The following is a 25,602-nucleotide window of genomic DNA, read 5'->3' on the forward strand; positions in this document are numbered from 1 at the left end:
TCTTGCTATCAAGCAGGTATAAGATAATAAACCTGGACTGCTGAAATGTTGTAGCCGATCTGAAGAAAGAACATGAATTCAAAATTTTGCGATTCTGCAAGAAATTCAAAAAATACTTATTGCTACCATTACAACGGGCTAGAGAAGCAAGGTGTGCATCTGGAGCAAGGCTAGCAGGTGATGTCGTTGCTAGGGGCAACGGAGAGACCGAATTGACATTGGTTACTGAGTGTTGCTCACACTGACTCCCAGAGCGATCATTCAAGATCTCATTCCATGCATCAATTAATGGAATCACAAAGTCATGCACACACAGATTCATTTCAATCAAAGGAAAAGCAGACTCAATGCATGCATGCAAAATTATGTTAAACTTAGCAGTGTAAAATTCATAGAAATTTTTTCAATCATTCTCCAATTCATAACTCAAAGCTTCAGTTTCCCATTTTTCAAACCGAGGATCCTGTTCATTCTTGTCAGGAACTAAACCATTATTCTGGGCATAATTTACAGTTGGACCAGTCTGCAGGAAGCTCGTTGGAGTGGACTTGGCTTGGTTTACTCCTGACAGAGAATCAACTCGATTAACTGGATCATTACTAGGGTATTTCCTATTTTTAAGAACATCTAGGGCTTGTAACAAGTGTTGAACTGCAGAATATGCAAATGTTCCATGCGGCACAAACAGGGCCGGCCCGCTCATGAGGCGGGGTGAAACTTTTGCCTCAGGCGGCAAAATTCCAGGGGCGGCACCCGCCCGTCCGTGGGTGCGGGGAGCCGGCCGCCGAGCTGGAGGGGTAGCTGGCAGGACGGGGGTATTGGGCCTAGCGGCGGGGAGGGGGGTCGGACCCCCCCTCCCTCGCCTGGGTCCCCCGTGCCCCTCTCCCCTCCAGCCTTAAATACAAGCAGCCGCTATGTGTAAGAGGCACGGGCGGGTAGGACTCACCTCTTGTTCCAAGCGTGCGCTCCACTGACGTCACTTCCTGCAATGCTGCAGGAAGTGACGTCAGTGGAGCGCACGCTTGGAACGAGGAAGAGGTGAGTCCTCCCCGCCAGTGCCTCTTACACATAGCGGCTGCTTGTATTTAAGGCTGGAGGGTAGCGCAGATCGGGGGACCCAGGTGAGGGAGGGGGGTACGACCCCCTCCCCGCCGCTAGGCCCAATACCCCCATCCTGCCAGCTACCCCTCCAGCTCGGCGGCCCCCCAGAGCGCGCCCCCCACCGGGAAGGGGGGGGTGGCGGCGGCGGAATTTTTTTTTTTGCCTCAGGCGGCAAATAGTCTAGGGCCGGCCCTGGGCACAAACAATTTGATTTGCTCAATACTTTGTAATATTTCCTCATAAGAATATTCAGACAATTATTTCAAACAAAAATCTCTATTCTCCCTGGCTAGCAAGGAAAGTTCATTGATAGTTTCATAGGTCCATTTGACTCCCATGAATGACAATTGAATTTCATTACCTGCTAATGACAGAGTCTGACTATGGGTCTGATGCGCGGTTACTATGGACGACACTGCTGGTTGTAAGCATTTTCTGGAACGTTTAGGCTGCTTACACACCAAGACATTACAGGCGCACGTTAGTGCGCCTGTAACGCTCCCCCAACGCACAGCAATGTAACACAAGAGGGCTGTTCACACAGCCCACGTTGCGTTACATGTAACGCTGCACGTTCTGTGCAAAGTGCAGCATGCTACGGCGTTGGAGCGGCTATAGCCGCATTAGACTGTTTGCACATGCGCAGTGGGGGGCGGAGAGGAGGCGGGGAGAGCCAGCTACAGTAGCCGCGCACATGGCTACTTAATATTCACTGCACTGGCGGGCGCTGATTGGCCGGCGGGACCACGTGATGCGGAGTGTCTCGCTCCGCATCACGTGGTCCCGCTGGCCAATCAGCGCCACTCTGGGAGACATTATAGGAATCGAGCCGCCTAACGCGGCTCACTCTACCGTCGGCTCTTGCAGCACCATACGTTGTCTTAGGTGCACGTTATGCGACCTTAACGTGGCACCTAATGCAACGTCTTGGTGTGCAAGAAGCCTTATGTTTAGTTTTATGCAAGACTTTAGACTTTGCTGCATACAGATTGCTTTTAAATACTGCTGAAGAGACATATGATTGACTAGCAATCAGGAGTTCATTAAAGCGGTATCGTCACCATAAAAATCAAATTTTAACAGCAACTGGTCTGAGTGTATTAAGTGATAAAGATGCTAATCCTGCATTCAAAACTTTCAAAACGTTTTCTGCTGTTATGATTTGGAGTTATCATTAACCTTAGGAGCACTGGCTCTTTAGTAGTCGGTGCCAAAGAATTGCATGCTGGGGGTTCTTTTTATCTATAATATATTCCTCCTCTTCCCTTTATTTCCCTGTCTGCTGCTTATCTGAAACCTGATACCCTACTCACTTGTGTTTACAAGCAAGGCTGAGGTGACTCAGTGATTGGAGGAGACAAGAAAAAAAGTAAAGGGCAGAAATGACATCACGAGTTAGCCTTTACTGTGGGCAAAAGACATGGCCCCACCAGGAACAGAATTCTCGTCATTTACTATATAACATTCACTGAAATCAAAACGTGGACAGTACAATACATGTGTTATGTAAGTAGATCAAGTATTTATCTACTTATATATTTGTTTTTCCCTGGAATAGTATGGCTGATCCTACTGCTTTAAGAGGATATGGTAATGGAGATATTCTTAACCAGTTATGGATCACAAAAGCTATGCATTCTAAAGGCTTTTCTCTTAGAGAAGTGTGATTCAAAACATCAACTGCCCAATCAAAAAGCTTGTCCTTAAACAGAGTGCAAACTGTCTGATCAGCCCAGGTAGAAAATGCTTAAGCCTGAAAATCTGGATTTAACAAGAATCTAACCAATTCTGGCATACATTTTCTTGCTGTTTGACAGTCAAGCTTTTCAAATCTTTCAAAAGACAGGAAACCATAACACACAGTGTTAGAAGCCTCCTCCATGTGATTTTGTGCTGGGCACATCATAATGTAATGCTGGGGGGGTCATACTTTCTGACCACCCAGCGCAACAAGGCTAAGAGCTGGATAATGGAAGAGGTTACACAGATTGCCCAGAGCAACTGCAGCTCTGGGCTTCTGATATCGCTACAAATAAAGCACAATGGCAGCGCAGTGCGATGTTGCGCTGCCTTAGTTCGCACTGTGCTGCCTTAGCGATAGCAAGCATTTAGACAGGCACAAGACAGGACTATAGATTGGAGCATAACTAATAGCAACCGCAGCTCACAGTCACATCCACAGAAGCAGAGCAAGCAGGCTAACAACAGTCACCAGCAAGCATCCATCCAGGCAAGACTACAGGATAGAACGTAACTAATAGCAACTGCAGCCTATAGTTACGTTCCCAGAAACTAGAGTAGCAGGAATACTACCAGTCACCAACGTGGTGATGGCAGAATCCAAGCTATCTGGATAATGGACTTCACTGATCCACCGCGGATGCAGCGAACGTCCATCAAGCATGGAACTAGGCAATACACAATAAGAAGAAAAATAACAAACGCCTCAACTAACGGATAAATATATATTGGCAAGTCTGCATATATATTTATCAAGAACTAGCTAAAGCACAAGTAATAAGGTCGCATATAACTACAATAACAGAATTATACAGAGTAACAAGGTGCGCAGCAGATCAGCGTACTGACCACTATGACGGGCGGGGTATGAAATGGGAGGCAGACTTTTATGCTGACATCAGCCAATGGATGCAGGTATGCAAATCTCCACACAGTTGAATGGTAATCACTTAATCCTGAGCTGGCTTGATTACCATTTTCTAGCTGGCTGTGAATGCAAAGGACTCCCATAAGAAATACATGCAATATTATGTAACAACATGCATGCAGGAAACCAGGGCTATCTGGCCGCAGCTCAACTGCAACAAGCAATTGGTGGAATGATGACAGCATCCTGAACTGCCCAGAACTGCAGAGCAATTGCAAATGACAATGGGCACCATTGCAAATGCACAACCGAATGCAAGCAGGTAAGCCAGAACTGTCCGTTTGCAGCTCCACTGCAATGGATAGAATACGCTACAGGTGGGATCCTTACAGGGACACGGTATACATATGGAGGAAAAAAGTTTTTGGCATCTTTTAAAAAAGGGGTCCTTCATGGTAAGAGTGGTTAAAATCTAGAATATCTTAAATTAGGAAGTAGTTATAGCAAACTCCATATTTGCATTTAAAGAGGGCTTGGATGCTTTGCTTGCATTGAAGGGCATCCACGGCTACAATTACTAGGTAATTTGTGGGAGAGTTGAACCAGGGATTTATCTGACAGCCATCTGGAGTTGGGAAGGATTTTTTTCCCTTTTAATGCTTATTAGCCCAGGCTTTGTAAGGTTTTTTGCCTTCCTTTGGATCAACTGTGCGAGTTCAGGACAGGGTTTTTGCTTGAAATTTGATGGACAGGTGTCTTTTTTAGCAAAACTATGTTACTATGAAATACTAGAACAGGTACAAAGACAGGCAACTAAATTAATTAGAAGGTCTCATTTACCAAGAAAGTCAAACTAACTAGGGTTACAAGACTAACCAGCAAGCTCATGGTGATCCAGAACTCCAGAGTGTGTGAGGGGTTACAATGGTCCTAAGAGCCCCCTTACTAAAATACTTAGGAAAACAAGAGTTTGCTTTTTTTAAAACAGAAAGAATTTGCGATAATTCAGGTTGGAGTGAGCTTGAGATGTCTCCCAGTGCATCACTGCTGAATATATGCAAATTAACCATTGTTGCCCTTAATTTGCATATATTTAGCAGTGATGCACTGGGAGACATCTCAAGCTCACTCCCACCTGAATTATCGCACATTCTTTCTGTTTTAAGAAAGCAAACTCTTGTTTTCCTTAGTATTTTAGTAAGGGGGCTTTTAGGACCATTGTAGCCCCTCACACACCGCAATGAGTTCTGGTTCACCATGAGCTTGCTGGTTAGTCTGTACCTCTCGGTGTTACAAGCCCTACTCCATAAAGCCAAATTAATCCATGCCATGCACTGATAAGGATCAAACAATCCAAAACAGTCTGTGCATCGCTTCTCGGCCTTTTGACTAGGACCAAGTGAGTTGGTACTTGCTTGTTTTTGGCCAGAGGGTTTAGTGTGAGGTCTCCTTTTGGGGGCCCCAGAAAGATCAGAGGAGCGAAAGGCGGTCTGGTGTGCTGTGAACAATGGCAGACTTTAAGAAGCCGCTGAGGAATTCAATGAGGATTCAGGTCGGGAAGGAACATTTGAAGGTGATCGGGATGAGAGTCGTGGCTGTCGAAGTTTTGAAGGAGATCCTTGGTGTCCAGGTAATGGATATATATGCGATGCAGCATTTTGTGGATATGGGCCAATATGTTGTCTCCTTTTATTTGGAGGAACGCTGTCTGGCTGTCTTTGAAAATTGGAAAATGGTGAAAGATGAGGGGAGGTATCCTGTTTTGGAGAAGATGGAGGTGGACTTGCTGTTTGATGCGATGGTTAAGTATATGACAGTGCATCTGTTTAACCCTTTCTTAGAGACTCATATTGTTAGATCTTACCTGAAGAGATACTGCTCTGAGATAGGAAACACTGTGTAATTGACTAATTTGTATGGGATGTATCGCAGCAAGGTCAAATTTAAGGTGAAGCTGAAACCAGATCCGGATGGCTATGGTGGCACTGTACACCCCCCCAGCAGTGTTTACTGTGGCGGGTGAAAAGTGCACCATAAGCTACCAGGGCCAGCCGAAGTACTGCCGTTACTGTTATATGTATGGGCACATGAGGGAGCATTGTCCTAATAAATCTACTTGCAGGTTCTGCAGGCAGAAGGGTCATCAGGCTTACGAGTGTTCACCCCCCCGTGTGTGTGACCTTAGCCAAGGACTGCCCGTTGAATAGGGAGAGGAGTCTCTTCTCCTATGCTGCTGTTGCGAAGGAGGGGAGAAGTTGGTTTGGGAAGTGGGGTGAGCATACTGTAACTGCTGCTACTGTAGTTACTGAGCAGAGGGAGGTGTCTGAGCCGGTGGCTGATGAGAGTGTGGATGAGCTGGCTGCGGAGCCTCCTGTGTCGGGTGATAGTGCTGTGGAGAGTGGGGTGACTGCTGGTGGTGTGAGTGATGTGATTGGGGAGGTAAGTGATGTGACTTGTGAAGGGGCGAGTGGCGTTGTGGAGGAAACTGAATTGTTTTCTGCAAGTGGCGAGGATAGGATGGTGGCGGAGGAGACTGGAGATGGCGGGGGGCGTGGCCAAGTGCCGAGTACCTTGCCGAGTGATTCTGTGGCGGTTGTGCGGGAGGAAAAACCTGGGACTGGGGAGGTGATTGGTGCAGATGGGGTGAAGGTTTCCGCTGTGAAGAAGTCTGTACAGGGGAGTATGGAAATCCATGCAAAGCCGAGCGGAGAAGGTGGGGGCGTGGTCAAGTGCCAGTGAGTGTCCCGAGTGGAGTGACTGTTGAGAGAAAGGAGGAAGGTGTGTCTGCTATGAAGAAGAAGGTGGAGTCTGGTAACAAGGAGGCTGGGGCTGTGGCTGCAGGAAAGCAGAAGGAAGCGATTGGAGGTGCCGGAGGGCATGGTCAGGGGCCTGCTATGCAGAGTAGTGGGTGTGGCCATGCGCCGTTCCCAAAGATCACTAAGGAAGAGCCTGTGAAGAGCGGGGTGACTGGTGGTGACAGTGGAGTGACTGTTGTGGAGAAAGGAGGTGCTGTTGCTGGAGGGAAAACACTAGTGAAGGAATCGGAGGGGCGTGATGGGACCAGTAGTTCCTCCAGCAAGGTTGTGACTGGGGAGTTGCAGAGTTCTGGAGAGAAAGTGGCGGAGAGTGACAGCTCTGAGGAGGAGAGTGAGAAGGAAAGTATGGATGAGGTAGATTGGGGGTCGCAAGTGGAGAGATTGGAGGCACTGCTGGAAAAAGAGAAGGAGGAGGAGATGGACACCAGTGATGCTGGAGGTGGATGGACACAGGTGGGTAAGAGTCAGCTTACGCCTGCACAGAGGAAGCAGACAGTGGAGAGACAACACAGTGAGTCTGTAAGAGTGACGAAAAAGTTAAAGCTGGAGGAGGGGAGTGCTCCAGAGGTGCTGCTGTCCCCGAGTCCCTATGAGGTTTTGAGAGGGTTGCCGGATTCAGGAGAAGTTGGGAGGGCCTCTGAATATGTATAAATACATCTAAGGGCAACACAAAAGCTTGGTCAATTCGCTTTTTATTCCTAGATGTGTGCAAAAGAAAAGAGGATATAAACTGCACATGGAGGAAACCGCCTATTTAGAAAAGGGTTCTTCACAGTAAGTGTGGTTAACGAGAAACCAAGGTGGTTTCTAAGAATGATATCCGCACACAGAGGCTGTGTCTGCCTATACAGCCCAACCTCTGTTGCTATGTAGTGTCCCCCCAGGCCCCCCCTGCGCTCTGCTATGCCCCCATAAATCACAGCCGCGCTGTCGACACGCAGCGTGCTGTGTTTACCTATGTAGTGTCACTCTCGCCGATCCCCCCGCCTCCTGCATAGCTTCGGTCCCCGCCCGCATCCCGTCCCTCCCTGCTGATTGGAGGGAAGGGATGCGGGCGGGGACCGGAGCTATGCAGGAGGCGGGGGGAGCAGCGAGAGTGACACTACATAGGTAAACACAGCCCGCTGCGACACGTTGCATGTCGACAGCGCGGCTGTGATTTATGGGGGCATAGCAGAGCGCAGGGGGGGCCTAGATGGGACAATACATAGCAACAGATGCTGGGCTGTATAGGCAGATACAGCCTCTGTGTGCGGATATCATTCTTAGAAACCACCTTGGGTTCTCTTTAAGATGTGTTATAACTTACCACAATAAGTAGTTATAGCAAATACTATACCTGCATTTAAAAAGGGCTTGGATGCTTTCCTTACATAGTAACATAGTTAGTTTGGTTGAAAAAAGACATCTGTCCATCAAATTCAACTAGAAGAAAAAAAAAATACTGTCCTACACTCGCACATATCTCAATTCTTCCAGAGGAAGATGAAAGACCCTTACAAGGCTTGGACCAATTAACCTTAAAAGGAAAAAAAAATCCTTCCCAACTCCAGATGGCAGTCAGATAAAATCCCTGGATCAACTCCAAAGACTCTAAAGGACATAATGCTCCTGGATGCCCTGCCAAGTGGCTGCAACTCTCAAGGGCTTGGAATTTGTCAGAAGAAAAGCACTATAAAAATGTAAAATTTTCATTTAAATTGTTTTTGAGGATGATCATCCAATTTGACATAGATGTCTACTATTAAGGTTGGTTAAATTTGCCTTTCTTCCAATTCTGGTTGAGTTGAAACAACTTAATCCCAGTTTTCTGCTTTATTTGTATTCTGTTGAAGTGCTGGGAGGTTTCTGTATCGTTTTACTTATGTCCATTGTTATCAGTTTTCCATCTTTTTCATCCCTTTCTGTGGTTTCACTTGGTTAAATAGATGCAAGCTCCAAAACCCAACTATCTGCAGTATTGGATTTCTTCAGTTCGGCTTGAATGGTGAATGTCTACTGCCTAGGTTTTGTGTTCAGGGGACTTGTCTCACTCTTCACATATGGTCTTACCCAAGTTTTGCATGCCACCTAATTACTATTTAACCTCCCTGGCGGTATATTAAAAACCGCCAGGGGGCAGCGCTGCCTTTTTTTGCTTTTTTTTTTTTTTTTTAAATCATATAGCGAGCCTAGGGCTCGCTACATGATAGCCGCTGCTCACCGGCATCCCCCCAGCCCCTCCGATCGCCTCTGGCGATAGGCAATCAGGAAATCCCGTTCAAAGAATGGGATTTCCTGGAGGGCTTCCCCCGTCGCCATGGCGACGGGGCGGGATGACGTCATTGACGTCATGGACGTCGTGACGTCTAAGGGAGACCCGATCCACCCCTTAGCACTGCCTGGCGCTGATAGGCCAGGCAGCGCAGGGGTCTAGGGGGGGGCTCTGCGGCGGCGCGGATAGCGGCGAATCGGCGCGGGGCGGCGGCGATCGGTGTGCTGACGCAGCTAGCAAAGTGCTAGCTGCGTTCAGCAAAAAAAAAAATTACGCAGATCGGCCCAGCAGGGCCTGAGAAAACCTCCTGCGCGGCTTACCCCGAAGGTTAATCAGATTGTAGCCCCTGGAGGAGTCATCTGCCTCCTGTCTCTTGTTTTCTCCTTATTTTTTACATATATTAATGCTAAAACTTCATTTTTTTGATTTTTTTTCAAATTAAGGATTAATAAATGTTTGTAGTTTCTTTAACAGATACAATAGAAAGGCAATGGTGACATAGGCTTAGCTATAGAACAGTGTTTCCCAACCTTTTCCGGCCCGAAGAACACTTACTGACCAAATTTTTCTCCGGGGAACGGCGGGGGGGGGGTAGGGGGCACGGGTGTTTGCGCTACCTAGTGGACAGTGCCGTGCGCAGCAGGCTATGGGGGGAAGCTGGGGTGCGGCTGCATAGCTAGCATAGTTGCCCCAGTATAGGGAGTTTAGTTGCCCCAGTATGGCTAGTATAGTTACCCCAGTATAGTGCCCCAGTATAGCTAGTATAGTGCCCCAGTATAGCTAGTATAGTCCCAGTATTGATAGGTAGTGCCCCAGTATAGTGCCCAGTATGGGTAGGTAGTGCCCCAGTATAGCCAGTAAAGTGCCCAGTATAGCTAGTATAGTGCCCAGTATAGGTAGGTAGTGCCCAGTATAGCTAGTATAGTGCCCAGATAGCTAGTATAGTGCCCAGTATAGTGCCCAGTATAGCTAGCATGGTGCCCAGTATAGCTAGTATAGTGCCCAGTATAGCTAGCATAGTGCCCAGTATAGCTAGCATAGTGCCCAGTATAGCTAGTATAGTGCCCAGTATAGGTAGGTAGTGCCCCAATATAGTGCCCAGTATAGCTAGTATAGTGCCCAATATAGCTTACTAGTATGGGTAGGCGTGCCCCTCCCCCCTCAGCGGCCACTGCTCCTGTTACCTTATCATGAGCGGGCGGCCGCTTGTCCGATTAGATTCCCCCGTAGTAGCCGCTCTCCTCTGTGGCATCTCCTATTACAGCAGCGCGCGCTCTGCGGCTGCTGTGATGAGCAGGAAGCGGTACAGCGGCTTCCTGTAGCGGCGATATGCATTATTATGCTTTTAATAAACTATAAAAGTGTGTTAATGTTTTTAAATATATTTTACTTAAAAAAAAATCTCAAAACTGTCTATAATGAATTGACTTGAGCCCAACATAAGAACCATGTGCTGAGAATCTAATACCTGGTTGAAAGTTACAGAGTGGCAGGGATGACAGAAACTGGGTGACTAGCATTGAATAACCTTTATAATAGGTATTGGGTGATCTGAATGACAAGGATGGTACTAAGTGAAAAAACTGACAGGTACTAGGTCAAAAGGGGTAATAGGTATTTGCTGACCAGGGTGACAGTTACTGGGTGACAGTTACTGGGTGACAAGGGTGACATCAGTACTGGATGACTAGGATTGGGTGACCAGGGTGGCAGGTACTGGGTGACTTGGTGATAGGTACAGGTTGATAAAGGTCTTAACTCCTGCAAAGCCACTTATCCTTTTGTACTGGCTGGCCCCTTCTTGTAACTGCATTGTCCATGTATCACTCACTCTCCCTCCTGCCACAATTGACACCACAGTTAGATGGGGGAGGGGTAGGATCAGAAGTGATGAACAACAACTTCTGTGGCTTCAAGAGGCTATGCTGTGTGTGCAATAAACAGGACTGAAGAAGCCATCACTGCACGTGTGCCAGTAATCCTTCTCCTCAGGGCTGGAAATTGTCTTTCTTGTTGCCCATAGCAACCAGTATAATTTGCAAATCAGCATTTTGACAAGTGGCATCAGGTAAACCTTTAGGAGGAATCATACAATGAAGAACATATAAGCAGAAGGGCTAAAAAAAAAAAAAAGGGGAAAGGATATAGACTTCCTGCACTTAGAACACATTCAATAAAGCCTACGGATTACAAAAATGGAGAACAAGCAATTCCAAGTTTATCCCTCCTTATACACAGTATATGTACCTACAGTTAGCTTATTAATCACATTTGTGATACAAGTTTCCTTTAACACATTATCTACACAAATGACAAAGTATTGAGAAAAAAACCAACATTATCATCTCTGAAACACTTGGTCATAGTTCTGTACTCTACTCTGTTGAACATATGCAATGCTTCATGTTGTGTTGAACTGCATCATATTGCAGTCATTAAAAAATGAATCTCATTTAGTTGATGTAGTGGTTAAAATTGCAATTATTTTTTTCACATTTGCAGCTTGCAACGTTTGGTATCTGAATTCAGTGGATATGGAGTCCCTTACTGGGTATCAAGCAGTGCAGAAAGCCCTCAGCATGACCGAAATCCAAGACCCACCTCCTGTGTCCACTGTGGTGCATTTCAAGGTGTCTTCTCACGGAATCACTCTGACTGATAATCAACGAAAGTAAGGACATCACACAAGTCTAAGACCTAAAGGAATACTATCGATTAAAGCATTTTTTAGAATGCTGTATGTTAGGGCACAAATTACCACAAGTACTAGGAGCAGTTTCTTTCCTCACACAGCTCTGCCTCTCTGCTGTAAAATCCTCTGTCAGTTTTAGATACAAAAGTGTTGGGCTCTTAAAGCGGATCCGAGATGAAAAAATAACTATAGCAAGAAACTTGTCTATATATCTTACCTAAAGTTTAGATGGTTTACACAGTAAATCCAGCTGCAAACTGCATCTACAGTATAGGATCATTTCTTCTTGTGATACAATGAGCGCAGCCATGTTTTGCTTGTCATCACACACACACATGCGGTCTGTGTAGCAGAGAGAGACAGCTACAGTGGAACTGGCCTCCCGCTGTCCATGGCCCCCTCTTCGCCCATCGGCTTCCTGCCTCCACTCCAGCCCCACTGTGCGCCTCCACCAATCAGCGCACAGTGGGTCAGGCAAATGATAATGGGAGGATCCTCCTCGCCAGGCTCAGCTCCCATGATTAATTGCAGCATGGGACTGAACGCCGAGGTGTTGGAGGAATTGGGGGAGGCACCAGTAGTTTAGATTAGTATAATCTATTTATGTAATAAAAAAATAAGCATTTGGGAGGAATAATGCCCCAGAAACTATATGTAAGGGGCACAAAAATGAAAACCGCAAAAGTTTGTCTCGGATCCACTTTAAAGGGCTGGACCATGTTACTGCACAGGGGGGTTGCTATCAACTCCTCAGTGTATAGTTTAATAATCACCTTGCTGAAAGAATCTTATTCAGATGGTGGTAAGGGGTTAAAGATTCCAGCAATGTGTGTTCCTTGTCTTCTGTTCTCTGACTGATAAAGACAGTGTCTATTCGTCTCATAGCAGCCTATGAAGTAGATGCAATAACATTGTCAGGCTTGTCTGGTTACTTGCTATTGGTCAGACTGTATGCTCATATGACTGACCTATAACCCAGCCCTAACACCTGCGTACACTCCTACCTAACAACAAACTATACAAGGTAATGCAGACACAGTATACTTGAATTTTAGGAGGCTCACTGAGGCGCTACACCTGCTATTGCTGAAATTCTGTCTTGTCCCCATTTTTATTGCCTGATGAAGCGGGCTGGGCCTGCGAAACGCGTTGCACTGTTTTGGGGTACTAAGTAATAAATGTGACTACTATTCAGACAGTCTTTCGTGTCTGCTTTATGGAGGAAAGTCCACCGCTTCCTCCCAGCAAATTTTAAAGTTTTTATCCACTTTTATCCTGCTGGCGCCTCTGTTCTCCTACTGCTATACCCTGTCCACCCCTGGTGGAGGGGTGATCTACCCCCTTTCGCATCTACAGAGAGCGACTTCTTATCCCTGAGTGAGGACAGGTCTAATCTCCTCACCTGCCTATACAGTGGTTGCCTGTGTGGTAACCCATGTTTGTGAGTATAATTTTCTCACGATAACCTTTACTTCATTTATGCTTAACATACTACACTATATTGAGCTCTCGGTTTCTCTACACTTTAGTCTTTTAGGGTATGTCTCTACCAGCTTTGCACATGTAGAGACTGAAATCCTTGCCCATTCTTCTTTGCAAAACAGCTCCAGCTCAGTCAGATTAGATGGACAGCGTTTGTGAACAGCAGTTTTCAGATCTTGCCACAGATTCTCGATTGGATTTAGATCTGGACTTTGACTGAGCCATTCTAACACATGGATATGTTTTGTTTTAAACCATTCCATTGTCGCCCTGGCTTTATGTTTAGGGTCATTGTCCTGCTGGAAGGTGAACCTCCGCCCCAGTCTCAAGTCTTTTGCAGACTCCAAGAGGTTTTCTTTCAAGTTTGCCCTGTATTTGGCTCCATCCATCTTCCCATCAACTCTGACCAGCTTCCCTGTCCCTGCTGAAGAGAAGCACTCTCAGAGCATGATGCTGCCACCACCATTACTGACAGTGGAGATAGTGTGTTCTGAGTGATGTGCAGTGTTAGTTTACCGCCACACAGGGCCGTGCCGAGGCAGAGGCGGGAGAGGCTCCAGCCTCAGGGCGCAGTGCAGGAGGGGGCGCACAACTCACTCAACTATCATTCCCCTATTGTGTTTGAAGCAGAGAAAATTAATAAGAGGGAATACATGGCAGTGACTGCAATCCAGACAACTAGAGATTAAGGTGTTGGGAGGTTGGGGGCCTTGGGGCTCCTCTTAGTCTAATATCAATCAGTGTGTGGCGGCTGGGGCGGGAGGGATGGAGGGGCGCACTTTGGTGTCTCAGCCTTGGGTGCTGGAGGACCTTGTCCCGCCTCTGTCGCCACACATAACGTTTTGCATTTTGGCCAAAAAGTTCCATTTTGGTCTCATCTGACCAGAGCACCTTCTTCCACATGGTTGCTGTGTCCCCTACATGGCTTGTGGCAAACTGCAAACTGGACTTCTTATGCTTTCTGTTAACAATGCCTTTCTTCTTGCCACTCTTCCATAAAGGCCAACTTTGTACAGTGCATGACTAATAGCTGTCCTATGGACAGAGTCTCCCACCTGAGCTGTAGATCTCTGCAGCTCGTCCAGAGTCACCATGGGCCTCTTGACTGCATTTCTGATCCGCCCTCTCCTTGTTCGGCCTGTGAGTTTAGGTGGATGGCCTTGTCTTGGTAGGTTTACAGTTGTGCCATACTCCTTCCATTTCTGAATGATCGCTTGAACAGTGCTCCGTGGGATGTTCAAGGCTTTGGAAATCTTTTTGTAGCCTAAGCCTGCTTTAAATTTCTCAATAACTTGATCCCTGACCTGTCGTGTGTGCTTTGGACTTCACGGTGTTGTTGCTCCCAATATTCTCTTAGACAACCTCTGAGGCCCTCACAGAGCAGCTGTATTTGTACTGACATTAGATTACACACAGGTGCACTCTATTTAGTCATTAGCACTCATCAGGCAATGTCTATAGGCAACTGACTGCACTCAGATCAAAGGGGGCCGAATAATTATGCACACACCACTTTTCAGTTATTTATTTGTAAAAAATGTTTGGAATCATGTATGATTTTCGTTCCACTTCTCATGTGTACACCACTTTGTGTTGGTCTTTCATGTGGAATTCCAATAAAATTGATTCATGTTTGTGGCAGTAATATGACAAAATGTGGAAAACTTCAAGGGGGCCGAATACTTTTGCAACACACTGTAGATTCAAGAGGATACTCAGGGATCGGGGAAACTGACACATGAAACTTTGCCTGATGGCGTTGTCTGACACGCCTGTCAACCCTGATTGCCAAAGTAATAGCATCTTCAAGAGAAGCAGGTACTGGATGACTGACTAGAATATCATTAACAGTATCTGAGAGTCCAAACAGAAATTGATCCATGAGAACAGAGTCATTCAAATTAGTCGAAACAGACCATTGTTTCAATTCTGTGGCATACTCCTCCACTGTCCGGCGACCTTGTCGTAAGTTCCTTAACTTTTGAACTGCAGTAGAGGTAACATCAGGATCAGAGTACAAGACAGACATTGCTTTAAACAAGTTCTCCACTGAGAAGGCCTCATGCTCAGCTGGTAGGCCGTAAGCCCATGATCTCCTTGGATCAAAGATATGACAAATGACACTCTTTGAGATCTTGAACCGGAGGATTGAGAACGCACTTTGAAGTATGTTAGGCAGTTATTCATGAAATTGCTGAATTGCGATCTAGCGCCAGATAATTTTTCCCGAATAGGCATTTTAGGGTCCTTTTGAGGAGGTATAGAACATCCAGAAGCAGAAGCAGAAAGTTCAATACGTGATATGGCATTGGCCATACTGAGTCAATTGTTGTTGATGAGTAGAAACTTGTTCAGTGAGGACATAACAGCCTGTGTGAGGATCAGTACTTGTTGCTGTGATTCTTCCATGATGGAGACCCCCCCCCCCCCCCCCCGTTAGTCTCCTTGATAGGATATCTGGCTTGTTAAACTTTCAGGCTTGTCTGGTTACTTGCTATTTGTCAGACTGTATGCTCATATGACTGATCTATAACCCAGCCCTAACACCTGCGTACACTCCTAACTAACAACAAACTACACAATCACCAAACACAGCAAGGTAATGCAGACACAGTATACTTGAATAGTCACCTGAGGCGTATGGACTGAGGCAATCCAGACGAAAGTGTAATACTAATCACAATACAGATGCATAGTCAAAGCAGGATGGGATCAGGGCAGGCAATATTCTTGCAAGGTCCGTTAACAATCCTAGGTTGGCAACAGGAGATCCAGTAAGATGTAAGGTAAGGTACAAGCCGGGGCCAATAACAGGTGATCAGAAGAAACGTAGTCAGGTACAATCTGAGTCTGCAACAAGGTATCAACAAGGTATCAGATCTGCAAGAAGCTTGGTCAAGAGACAGTTAGAAATCTGCAGCAAGACAAGGCACATGGTGTGAGCACAATCTCAGCTACAAGCCCAGCATAGGCTATCACGGGCCAAGACTGAGGGCACTTACCAGATACAAATTCATGGACTGGCCAATCAGAACTCAGCATGTCAGCTGATACGCAGGGAGACACGTGACTACTGTTGCGTAGACGGAGCGCGCACTAGGGACGCATCCTCCGCCTGCCGCCCTGCATGCTTATGAGTCAGCGGCAGGCACGGCAACAAACTGTGAGTCAGCGGCAGGGCTGTCAGCGGCGGCCTGCCGAGACCTTACAAACATACAACAATGTCCTGCGCCTAGATCAATCTTAATTATTTGTATCCTTATTCAGGATAGCCATGTGTGGTGACCAACTTTCCAACATATACAGTGGGTTGCAAAAGTATTCGGCCCCCTTGAAGTTTTCCACATTTTGTCACATTATTGCCACAAACATGCATCAATTTTATTGGAATTCCACATGAAAGACCAATACAAAGTGGTGTACATGTGAGAAGTGGATCGAAAATCATACATCATTCCAAACATTTTTTACAAATAAATAACTGCAAAGTGGGGTGTGCGTAATTATTCGGCCCCCTGAGTCAATACTTTGTAGAACCACCTTTTGCTGCAATTACAGCTGCCAGTCTTTTAGGGTATGTCTCTACCAGCTTTGCACATCTAGAGACTGAAATCCTTGCCCATTCTTCTTTGCAAAACAGCTCCAGCTCAGTCAGGTTAGATGGACAGCATTTGTGAACAGCAGTTTTCAGATCTTGCCACAGATTCTCGATTGGATTTAGATCTGGACTTTGACTGGGCCATTCTAAGACATGGATATGTTTTGTTTTAAACTATTCCATTGTTGCCCTGACTTTATGTTTAGGGTCATTGTCCTGCTGGAAGGTGAACCTCCGCCCCAGTCTCAAGTCTTTTGCAGTCTCCAAGAGGTTTTCTTTCAAGTTTTTCCTGTATTTGGCTCCATCCATCTTCCCATCAACTCTGACCAGCTTCCCTGTCCCTGCTGAAGAGATGCACCCCCCGAGCATGATGCTGCCACCACCATATTTGACAGTGGGGATGGTGTGTTCAGAGTGATGTGCAGTGTTAGTTTTTTCGCCACACATAGCGTTTTGCACTTTGGCCAAAAAGTTCCATTTTGGTCTCATCTGACCAGAGCACCTTCTTCCACATGTTTGCTGTGTCCCCCACAAGGCTTGTGGCAAACTGCAAACGGGACTTCTTATGCTTTCTGTTAACAATGCCTTTCTTCTTGCCACACTTCCATAAAGGCCAACTTTGTACAGTGCATGACTAATAGTTGTCCTATGTACAGAGTCTCCCACCTGAGCTGTAGATCTCTGCAGCTCGTCCAGAGTCACCATGGGCCTCTTGATTGCATTTCTGATCAGTGCTCTCCTTGTTCGGCCTGTGAGTTTAGGTGGATGGCCTTGTCTTGGTGGGTTTACAGTTGTGCCATACTCCTATTTCTGAATGATCGCTTGAACAGTGCTCTGTGGGATGTTCAAGGCTTTGGAAATCTTTTGGTAGCCTAAGCCTGCTTTAAATTTCTCAATAACTTGATCCCTGACCTGTCTGTAGGGAGACCAAGATGGCGTCGGACTCGGACGCCACGGCCACAGGGCTCCGGCCTTTTTTGCTTTTTTGAAGCAATCTCTTCCTCCACTCACCTCTGAGTTTCACTTCTGCTGAGGGAGGAGGCGGCGGTGGACATGGGCACTGCTGGTCTCGATCCGTACCATCCACGGATCGCAGTCTGCAGGCCGGCAAGAGGATCAAGCTGATCGGGGCCGCCGCTGCGTCCATCCACGGACTCCGGACCATCGGCGCCACCACGGCACCGCAGCTCTTCATCCAGGACGGCTTCCAGCAGAGAGGCTCTCTCGTCCACCACATTCTCCATTCTCCATCCACGCAGGCCGTCACTGTGCAGGCCGCCGGCCAGCTTGCTGGTCGGGTGCGCCCGGTCTCTCACATAGGCTGCGGGCCGGCAGCTGATCAGCTGTTCGGGCGCCCGTGCTCCCTCGTCGCTGCCTGACTCTCGCCCCGAGCTAGCTCCTCCAGCCTCCGCCATGAGGTACAGTGACTCGCAGGATCCCTGGGTGCAGCCTCAACTCTGCTGCCGGGGCAACAGGATGCCGCCGAGGAATGTAGCTGCCTTGCGACGATCTGAGGACCCGAAGTCTGCCTAAGCCAAGTCCTGCTCCCCACCATCGAGCCTGCAGTGATCGGCAGCACAGTGCAGTGCTGGAGTCCCCTCTGCCATCATCCACCAGGCCACTCAGACCAGCCTACACAGCAGCCCTGGATCCCCGCGAGCTCTGGAAGGCTTTGTTCTCCTCCATTAGACCTGCTCCCAGGAGTACCGGGCCCCTCTGCATGCAACCACCAGCATATGGATTACGGTCATGACCACCTTAGATAGGGCAGCAAGCCAGGGCTTGCTTGCTTAGCAGACTGTTTGTTGGACTGTACCCAGGGGGGTTCACCATGCTGCCTTAAAAGGTCTCTGCCTCTCTCCTCCTGCTTTGGTTCTCTCTCTTTCTTCCTTATTCTCCCTTTAGCTATCTCTTCTCTCTCACTTTCTCTATCCACTTTTTTTTTTCTTCTCCTTCTCTCTTTCTCTATCCACTTTTTTTCAGGACACACTACGGGGCATCTGGAACTGCTGCAAAGCGAGCGCCGCCAGTAGATGTGGCTGCTCCCCTCACACAGCACTCCAGACTTCCCCACGCGTCCTTCACTATAGTTATGTGCTGTATGTATTTATAGGTATATGCTTACTTTGTTCCATACTGTACCTGATTGTATGTGTTGTAGGATTGCATGTATGTGTTTGTACCATCACCGACCCTGTATGAGCCAAAAATATTTCCGGGTACATCCCCCGTTGTACTTGGCGAAATAAACGATTCTGATTCTGGTCTTGTGTGTTCTTTGGACTTCACGGTGTTGTTGCTCCCAATATTCTCTTAGACAACCTCTGAGGCCCTCACAGAGCAGCTGTATTTGTACTGACATTAGATTACACACAGGTGCACTCTATTTAGTCATTAGCACTCATCAGGCAATGTCTATAGGCAACTGACTGCACTCAGATCAAAGGAGGCCGAATAATTATTGTGAGAATCCGCTCAGCTGCCTGCGCAGGCAGGCAGCCTTTTGACCATTGTTTAAGTTTGCATGCTGCAGGACTCTGGAACAGAGACCTGTCTTTCCATTGCAAGTTCTGGTCTGTTCTCTTGCTGGGGAATTTGCATACATTCGTTATGCAAATCCCCTACCTGCCTTCTTTGATGACTGGCACTATAAGAGCTTTATGTTTCCCAGAAGGCTTTGCTGGTCATTTCCTTTCCATGGTCTGTTCCTGATGGACACTGCTGGAGTGTCAGCCATTGCTATCTAGTATAGTTAATTCCTGGGGGTTGCTTTAGGCTCCCCTTCTAGCCCAGTCAGGTTGTATTATCTGTATTGCCTGTTCTGTCTTGTCTTGCCTGTTGCCATTGTCCTGTCCCAAAGGTGGTCGACAGGAAATGGTTCTGATCTCTGTTCTTGGAGTATAGCTGGTGCAGCGGTTGCTACCAGCTATCTCTTCTGTTCTGTCTCCTGGGATCGCGCTAGCTACTTTTCGCTAGCGCTGGGGATCCTTCTGTTCTGTCTTCTGGGATCGCGCTAGCTACTTTTCGCTAGCGCTGGGGATCCTTCTGTTCTGCTACTCTGTACCTGGATCGCGCTAGCCACTTTTCACTAGTGCTGTGGATCCTATCTCTCGCTTGTCCCTGTTTTCGTGTGTCTGTCTTGTCTGCTACGCTTGCTGGAGGCTCGGTGAGGTAACCGTTAAGCAAGCGCTCGCGTCCTCTGTTTCATGTTTGTCTGTCGATGGTTAGTTAGGCGTGCTTGTCTCTATTGTGCTTATCACGTGGAGACCGCGCATAACCGCGTGCACTGTTGCGAATGAGTGCCGTGTTCGCGGTTAGCTAGCGTTTGTTATTTTCCGTATCTCCTTATTGTATTATTTGCTGTGCCTTTGCTACCCTCGTATTCTATTCTGATCTGCCTTGTGTCACGTCTGGCGATCGCACCTCTCGCGATCGCGTTCCTATTTCATATCTGCTGTTGTGTGTGCGCGGTCGCGGGGTGGCGACTGGATTGGCGCACACACATACAACCTGTCCCTTTGCTCAATCTCATTCGCAATCGCCTCTCTTGTGATTGCGTTCTGCGCTTCGTACAATTCCTGTCTGGCACTTGTGGAGGTACAGAGGATTGGTTCCTCTGCACTCCCCAGCGCCATCTGCCGACAGGAATTTCCCTCTACAGGTGCGTAGCACCTTTTGCTGGGTGCCTGTAAATATACGCTTGTGGAAGATTTCCGCCGTGTCAGCGCACGCGTTGTGCGCTGATCACGGAGAAAGTTCCACAATCGTTACAATTATGCACACACCAGTTTTCAGTTATTTATTTGTAAAAAATGTTTGGAATCATGTATGATTTTTGTTCCACTTCTCACGTGTACACCACTTTGTGTTGGTCTTTCATGTGGAATTCCAATAAAATTGACTCATGTTTGTGGCAGTAATATGACAAAATGTGGAAAACTTCAAGGGGGCCGAATACTTTTGCAACCCACTGTATGTACAAAATACCATACATGTCTACTTATCAAACATACCTTTATTAACAACTAGCTGATTGCCCGGCATTGCCCGGGTATGTATTTGGCTGGTGTTGGCTCTGCATACTTTTTCTAACCCTACCACACAATTACTCAATGACCAAGTTTGTGAGCTTTGCGGTCTTTGATATCAATAATTTGCAATAAATGAAAAAATCTGATTGGCTGTTTGTGGCTCCACACCCTTTTCTGAATTTGAACCCGTCACCCAATGACCAACTGTACCAGGTTTGAGGCATGTGCCATTAACAGTGCAAGAATGGTAGTGTAATGATCCGCTCAGCTGTCTGCACAGACAGACAGCTGTTTGACCATTCCTTAAGTCTGAAGGCTGCAGGTCTCTGGAAAAGAGACCTGTCTTTGCTTTGCAAGTTTCAGGCCAGCTCTGCTGCTGAGGAATTTGCATACATTCGTTATGCAAATTGCCTACTTGCCTCCTTTGAAGGCTGGCAGTATAAATACCAGAATCATTTGCTGGTCATTTTCATGGTTTGTTACTGTTGAACGCTCCTAGAGTATCAGCCCTGTTTGTTTGTTAGGGCTTGTTTCCACTGTTGCGACGCGATTTCGCCGGCATTCCGACGCTTGTAAAAACGCATGCGGATGCGTTTCCGCATGCGTTTTTACCCGCGATTTTGCGTGCGATTTCGCATGGCAGGGTGCCATGCGAAATTAACCATGACACTGCCAGGGCAAAATAAAATTGAAAAAGGTGCGAAATCGCACGCGAAATCGCGGGTAAAAACGCATGTAACAAACGCATGCGTTTTTACTATTAAATACATTAGCGGCGATTCGCATGCATTCCACTCGCAGGCGAATTCGTTGGCTCTTTTGTGCGTTTTTTTACCGCTGAAAAAAACGCACCTCAACAACGCTACAGTGGAAACAGGCCCATCCACTTGCATTACATGTGCGAATCCGCATGCATTGGATGCATGCGAATTCGCGATAGTGGGAACGAGCCCTCAAAGAGTATCTTAGAGTAATTCCTTGGGATTGCATTAGGTATCCCTTCTAGTGCAGTCAGGTTGTATTATCTGTTTTGTCTGTGCGATTGCACGGTCGCCAGCGGTTGGCGTTGTGAATCATTCTGTCTTGGGATTGTCTTGTCGCCAGCGGCGGTCGACAGGAAATCATTCTGTGCTCTGTCTGGGAGTGTAGGCCAGAGCTGCGGTTGCTACTGGTAGCTCCATCTGTCTGTCTGTCTTGCCGTGTGGATCACACTTGCTCTGGTGGAAAAGAGAAAAATGGAAAAGCGGAGGAGCGCTCCATAGTGTAAAACAGATTTATTAGGTTAAAATGCGCATAAAACAATTGCACTTACTAGAAAGTAGATGCATAAAAGCATATCAAGTGAGGGCAAAGCCCTATTCCTGGAACCCTGGGAGGCCGCCTTCTACGTACTCCGTGGCCTGCGGAGATCGTGGTCCAGATGGAAAGGACAGGGGGTGGCTGACCCTGGGGAGTGGTGCGTGCTGGCAGCGTCACAACGCGTTTTGGCGAATCCTCGCCTTTATCAGGTAACCTGATGAAGGCGAGGATTCGCCGAAACGCGTTGGGTTCCAGGAATAGGGCTTTGCCCTCACTTGATATGCTTTTATGCATCTACTTTCTAGTAAGTGCAATTGTTTTATGCGCATTTTAACCTAATAAATCTGTTTTACACTATGGAGCGCTCCTCCGCTTTTCCATTTTTCTGTTTTTATCCAAGAATGCCTTTCAGCCGGGCATGAAGGAGCTGCCCTTTGTGTGAAACCATCACCATCCATCTGTTTGCCCCTACACTCACGGTGCCCAGAAGCGCAAGATTTCCCTTCGTTGTTGTCTGGTGGAAAAGAGCAGTGGATCCTGCTACCTCTGTTTCTGTACTTGATTCACACTTGCTCTGGCGGAAAGAGCAGTGGATCCTTCCTGTCCTGTCACTGAACCCGGATCGCACTCGCTCTGACGGAAGAGCAGTGGATCTTATCTGACCTATTCCTGTTTCTGTTCGTTTGTCTGTCTGGAGCAAACGTTTGCGGTTACCTGAGGTAAGGCAGTCGTTTAGCAAGCGTTCCTGTTATTTGTTCGTTTGTGTCATTTCTTAGTCAGGGTGGCGTGGTTGTCTCTGTTGCGCTTATCGTGCGGAGACCGCGCCAAAAACGCGTTCACTGTTGCGAATGAGTTCGGTGTTCGCGTTTAGCTAGCGTTTGTTATTTTCTTTATATTCTCATTGTTGTTTGCTGTGCCTTTGCTACTCTCGTGCTTTGTCTTGCTCAGTCTTATGTCACTTCTGGCAATCGCCTCTCTCACGATTGCGTTCATACTTTTTTTCTGCTGATGTGTGTTCACTGTTGCTGGGTGGCAACTAGTTTGGTGGACACACATTTATTCTGTCTCTGTGCTCTTTCTCTTTTAGGGCTATCCAGCCCTACATTGCCTTCATTCGTACAATTCCCATCTGGCATCTGTGGCAGTACAGAGGCTGAGTCCGTCTGTACTCCATAGCTCCATCTGCCGGTGGGAATCTCCCTCTACAGGTGCATAGCACCTAACCTGGGTACTACCTAGTTATACGCTTGTGGAGGATTTCCGCTGTGTCAGCGCGCATCTTGTGCGCTGACCACGGAAACTATTCCGCAAACGTTACAGAATGACCAGCCAAACCGAAATTCCCAGGGTAGAGGGACTGTTCGATTTGCTTCAGAGTTCATTGCCTAAGGCAAAGGCATATGTGGATCCTATTATAGGTAGGATCATACATTATATTAACCACTTTGTCCTCCTTGACGTATTTAAACGTCAAGGAGGACATGCGCGCTCCCGCGGCCGATCGCGCGCATGCACGCGCGCTCCCGGCTGCGGATTCCGTAGCCCAGAAATCAGTGAATCGGGCTATGGTGCCCGATCACTGATTCCTCTCCCCTGCATAAAAAGTGACAGCTTCTCTCGGAAGCTTCGCATTTTCTGAATCCTATGTCCCTCTAAGCGTACATTGTACGCTTAGAGTGACGCAATGTAAACAAACTCAAGGTTGCCATCTTGTGGCCAAAAAAGCACACCAGAAACAAGCATGCAGTTAATCTTGTCAGATCTGACAATAATGTCAGAAACACTTGATCTGCTTTGGCTAAAAGTATTAGAGGCAGAGGATCAGTAGAACAGCCAGGCAACTAGTATTGCTTAAATGGAAATAAATATGGCAGCTTCCATATAATTCTCACCTCAGATTCACTTTAATAATGTTTTCCTGTTCTTTTGTATGCCTCACTACCCTGTCTACCCTGATTCACCAACATGATATATCAGTGGCGTAGCTAAGGAGCTGTGGGCCCTGATGCAAGTTTTACAATGGGGCCCCGAAAGCACTCTATACATAACAATTGATATGGCGCTCCAAAACCTGCCAATGGCAACTACAGTGTCAGAGGTGCAAGAAGGGGATGGGGAGCAGTTTGTTAATAATTACCACTATTCAAAGTATCTATAGAAGTGATTATCATGAGCACAGGACCAATAGAGAGCTAATACTGTAGTTGAGGGAGGGCCCCTCTGGCCCAAGGGCCCCGATGCGGTCACAACCTCTGCAACCCCTATTGCTACGCCCCGTGATATATATGCTGCACTTTCTGGTATCCACCCAAAAGGGACCTTGGATTGAGCCCTGAAGACTTCTAGCAAGAGGCAGATGAAGAGGATGCCGGTGGACATAATGACAATTTTTAGTTTTTTATAAGAGCCCTTTTCCTTTGAATGCGTTCTGATCCAAAATCGGATCAGTTGTGATTTTATGGTGTTCCCAGTGTGGTTATCATGTGGGATGCTATTTTTACCTAAGCACAATTGTACTACTCACAGTTTTCCTGCAATTGCGATTAAGTAGCAGTCTATTGGAGCGCATTAAAATCACATAGCAAGCGTGATACTATGGAATTTTCATGCGGTGTGAGGGCCCACCCTCTTATCTGCCAAAAATCGCAAATGCAATTAAGCCCTGCATAAAGATGATCGCACAGTATATGGGAAAACACTGCAAATCACGATCAGAATAACAGTGAGTTTTCAAATGGGATTGCGCTTTGCACTGGAACAGGCCTCAAAATCTGCAATGTTTTTATTTATCAAAGGTTTTCCGTATTCAGTATGCTTTAGTTACTTTTAACAACTAGTGGTGGGTAACGGGTCTGGCCGTTGCCCAGGAAGGGGGTGCTTTTCTTCATGAACTCTACGTTATCTTAGTAGTCGGTGTTATATTTTTTTTCTTCTTACATAGTTACATAGTTAGTTTGGTTGGAAAAAGACCTTCGTCCATTAAGTCCAACCAGGAAAAATAAATAAATATATAAAATAAAAATAAAACTCCATCCTGGACCTGCACATATCCCAGTTGATTCATATCTCAGTTGATCCAGGGGAAGGCAAAAAAACCTTACAAGGCCTGGGCCAATTAGCCATAAAAGGGAAAAATTCCTTCACAACTCCAATTGGCAGTCAGATCATTGGATCAACTCTTCTAGGAATTACCGAAAAATTATAGCCGTGGATGCCCTTCAATGCAAGTTAGGCATCCAAGCCATCTTTAAATGCAGATATAGAGTTTGCCATAACTACTTTCTGAGGTAAGATGTTCCAGATTGTAACCACTTTCACTGTGAAGGACCCCTTTCTAAATAGATGGCAAAAACTTTTTTCCTCCACCCTCAAATCATGTCCCCTTGTCCGTTGTACAACCCTAGGGACAAAAATCTTATCTGCCAAGCTTTTGTATTGCTATCTGATGTACTGTTTATTGATTTTATTCTGTGTGTGGTTTTCATTGTCATAAAAGCTTGTTGCTCTTCTTTTTCAGTTTCCTCTTGTCATTTCTGTTTAAACAAGAATCACTTTAATTTTTTCCCTATTCCTATCTACTAGACTCTTCTTTCGAAGACATTATCCAGTTAATACAATTATATTCTGTGCACTTGATCCACAAGATAGAAAGTAAGTATAGAGTACATTAAGTAAACCATAAGACTAATTGGAGTGCATTTGAAGCCCCTAATTTTTATTT

At 46.6% G+C, this 25,602-nt stretch overlaps 1 protein-coding gene across 6 annotated transcripts in view; it reads left to right on the plus strand.

The window, feature by feature from the left end:
• LOC137518508 (tensin-3-like) overlaps window positions 1-25,602 on the plus strand; it is an 841,402-nt gene that overhangs the window by 750,337 nt on the left and 65,463 nt on the right. For 5 of the 6 annotated variants that reach the window (XM_068236462.1, XM_068236464.1, XM_068236463.1 and 2 more), the window contains 2 exons: window positions 11,282-11,450; window positions 25,464-25,532. In XM_068236462.1, coding sequence (XP_068092563.1) covers window positions 11,282-11,450; window positions 25,464-25,532 — 238 coding nt within the window. The remainder of the gene's footprint in view (window positions 1-11,281; window positions 11,451-25,463; window positions 25,533-25,602) is intronic. The other variant, XM_068236465.1, reaches the window with a different exon arrangement.

This window comes from Hyperolius riggenbachi, chromosome 5 (assembly GCF_040937935.1).
Source record: "Hyperolius riggenbachi isolate aHypRig1 chromosome 5, aHypRig1.pri, whole genome shotgun sequence".
NCBI lineage: Eukaryota > Metazoa > Chordata > Amphibia > Anura > Hyperoliidae > Hyperolius > Hyperolius riggenbachi.